Source organism: Dermacentor variabilis, unplaced genomic scaffold (assembly GCF_050947875.1).
Source record: "Dermacentor variabilis isolate Ectoservices unplaced genomic scaffold, ASM5094787v1 scaffold_12, whole genome shotgun sequence".
NCBI classification, from domain to species: domain Eukaryota; kingdom Metazoa; phylum Arthropoda; class Arachnida; order Ixodida; family Ixodidae; genus Dermacentor; species Dermacentor variabilis.
This window is the reverse complement of record NW_027460280.1, coordinates 57,527,372-57,530,365: the sequence shown is the minus strand read 5'-3', so window position 1 is coordinate 57,530,365 and position 2,994 is coordinate 57,527,372. Positions and strand designations below refer to the sequence as shown.

Sequence of the window (2,994 nt, the reverse complement as noted above, 5' to 3'; positions counted from 1 at the left end):
ACATGCGGCTTTCCAGTCCTGATGCAGAGCGCCGCGAGATTTGTGGAAGCTACTGTTTTGCTGGTACATGACTAGGCACGAGCCTTCAGGTGACGTATATGTACACGCACTGCTATATGTGCGTAAACCCTGAACTTCGCCTGTATGTAGCGCGTCGCCGTACACTTGATTCGTACCTTGTAAAGAAACATAACACATGGTACGAGGACACACCTGCGCAGGTGCGTCTCTCTCCATGCTTGATATAGTTACAGGGTGACCTGGGATATAACCGCGTGTTGCACTGTGTAGTCTCTTTTGTTGCCTGGTATAAGAAAAAACTGTGAGTTTAGTAGATGTCGACTGAGAAAGCATGACAATGCAGAGCCTGTTTTTTTTTTTGCTTGTTCTTTTTTTTTCAGCGTGCCCTTGAAGTCTGCGCGCTGTGAAAGACCTTGGAAGCGGTTGGTGGGTCACCCGCTGGTTGCCGAACCGACGTCCCGGTGGTTAAATAATCTCACACGAGTAGCGGGCACCGCTCGTGCGGACTCATGGGCTCGCCCGGGTTGCACTTGAACGCAGCTGAAAACTCTTCGAGGTTGCGCACGGCGGCGTTGCACGAGCTGTTCTCGTGCCCGCACCACTTGTGACAGCTGCTGATGAAAAAGATCTGGTCAGGGGTGTAGACCTCGAGCCCCTTGAGCAGCACGTGCTGGTGCGTCCTGCGGAAGGCGTGGAAGGCAAGGCGCAGGGCACTGCTCTCGAAGAGCGCCTGGCCGCCGCCGCCGCCGTGTCGGCACTCGAGCCTGTTCCGGAACTCGTCGGCCGTCGCGTCGTCCCACCAGTTGCGGGACCGACCGCGCTCGTCGTACCAGCGCCCCTGTTCGTCGAAAGAGTGCAGCAGTTCGAGCGCCATGCGCTGCCCGAGTCCAGCGTAGTTGAAGGCGGCCGGAAGTGTATCCTCGAAGAACGGCGTGTTGAGCATGCCTGCCGACACAACGATGGTGTTTCGTTGAGCCGTGTAGAGGACGTCGACGGACGCCTGGTTCGCCTCATGTGCGTCCCTGTGGCCACTGTGCTCGGTGACGTTGATGTACGACTTGAGAAAGTCCTTCAAGCTGAGGTCGCTGACGCGAGCATAGGCGCGGTTGACCTGCGCCTCGCTGTGGTGTCGTGGCAGCACCCAGGTGAGCTTGCGCAGCTTGAGCGTCGCCATGGCCTTGGGCCGGTCGCCCATCCAGTGGCTGGCGCGCACGCTGTCCGTGGCGGCCGCACGCAGTCCGTCGGCCATCGCCTCGACGGCCCTGCGCGAGCGGCGCGTGGCGAAGTGGCGCACCACAAAGGCGTTGTAGGCGAGCGGCATCAGGTTGGCCGCGTGGGCCAGGCAAGTGGTCTTGACCAGGTTCGGGTTGGGCTCGAGCCGGCCCAGCTTGGTCTCCAGGGTGGTGCGGAACAGCTCGTACTGGGTGAGCGAGCCGAGAACGCGGGCCGTGTGCCACGCCACGTAGCGCCGCAGCGCGGCGTCCCCGCGGTGGCGCCGCAGGAAGTTTGCGTACCAGCGCACAGCTATCGGCGCCTCGACGTCCACCGGCGTGTGCGAGTTGGTGCCAGGCAGTTCCGTGAGCCAGTCGCTGAGCGAGCCGCACTCCTCGGCCACCACCTCCAGGGGCACGGTGCGCGTCATGTGATCGACGGCGGGCGGCGTGGCCAGCTCCCGCTCGATGAGTTGCAGGTCGTGCGCCACGGCTTGCGGCTCGTCCAGCAGAGCCAGCTCGGCCACGCGGAGCACGTAGCTCGGCGGGCTGCTCGCCGGCGGCGGTTGAGCGGGTCGCAACGAGACGCTGGCGTTGTGCTCCACGGCTAGCAGCAAGTGCAGCGCGTGACGCGTCGAGAGCCGCAGTAGCGCCCGGAAGGCGCTGCCCACCGTCGCGTTTGCGGGGCCCAGGCCCAACTGCACGATGAAAGCGCGTAGTGTGTCGGGCTCACCACCGCCGGGCGACAGTGAGGCCACGCAGCTCTGATACAGCGCCACGACCTTGTCGACGGCCGACTGGCCCCGCCGCGGCACCCGGTACGCGGTCCAGGCGTAGTTCATGATGAGCTGCACGCGCGATCCGGCCCTCTCCATGCGCGGCCAGCCGTCGCACACGAAGCGCTCCAGGTCCTGGCAGGGCCCCACGCTGCGGCTCAGCGACATGTTGAGCGCCAGCGCGGCCGTGCGGCACGCTGAGGTCGAGCAGAGCCCCGGCGAGGAAACTGTGCCCCGGCGGCCCAGGCACGTGGCGAGCCCCAGCAACGACAGGGGCAGACCGACGAGCATGGCTCCGGTGACGCCGCAGCGCCACTTACTGCGACGTTGCTCGCACGACATTCTCCTGGAACGGGCGCTGATGGCCGCTGTGCCGCCTCAAGTGGCCATTGTCATCATGCGCCACGAGACGGCGGGCTTCGCTTCGTTTTCCTTTCACGATGGCGCATACCCACTGTGGGGTGTATTGGCCAACATTTGTGTGATATCAGGATATTGTAGTTGCTGCTAAACTTGGTAACATTTGTCAGGAAGAAATGAATGAAAACTTAAAAACTTGAAGAAAACTTTAAAAACCATGAAATGAAAACTTAAAAACTATGAAAAACTTAAAAACTCCTTGAAACAACTTTAAATTTCCTCCGCGGCTGAGCAAACATCCCTGTGGCACTTTCTAAGAGAGGAGACTCCTATATAGAGAAAGAATATTCTGAATGGAAAAATTGAAACGCAGTTGTATGAACCTTAATTCCAAAATGTTTTATTTCGATAGCAGTTATATGGACACTCCAGGCGCATTTCTGCCGCCGCTGTGAGGTTCCGTACAAAGCCCAAGGGTGATAAAGTCGTCGCCGCGCGCCCTATGCTATATGTTCTCGTCAAAGTGTGCGAGGGTGAGCCGGCGCTCGCTGCTCAATCTCGTGGTTCCAAGCTCGGGCGCGTGTGCATGACCAGGCCGAGCCCGGGCACGCAGGAGGAAATTTGTT

At 60.5% G+C, this 2,994-nt stretch overlaps 1 protein-coding gene across 1 annotated transcript; it reads right to left on the bottom strand.

Moving 5' to 3' along the window:
• Positions 1 to 389: 389 nt before the first annotated feature.
• Positions 390 to 2,404, bottom strand: LOC142566329 (neprilysin-3-like). The gene has a single exon (XM_075677251.1). The coding sequence runs from the start codon at positions 2,348 to 2,350 to the stop codon at positions 497 to 499; it is 1,854 nt and encodes a 617-aa protein (XP_075533366.1). The 5' UTR covers positions 2,351 to 2,404; the 3' UTR covers positions 390 to 496.
• Positions 2,405 to 2,994: the final 590 nt, after the last annotated feature.

Excerpts from the sequence above, each read along its gene's own strand:
- LOC142566329 (XM_075677251.1), bottom strand. The coding sequence starts at position 2,350 with ATGTCGTGCGAGCAACGTCGCAGTAAGTGGCGCTGCGGCGTCACCGGA.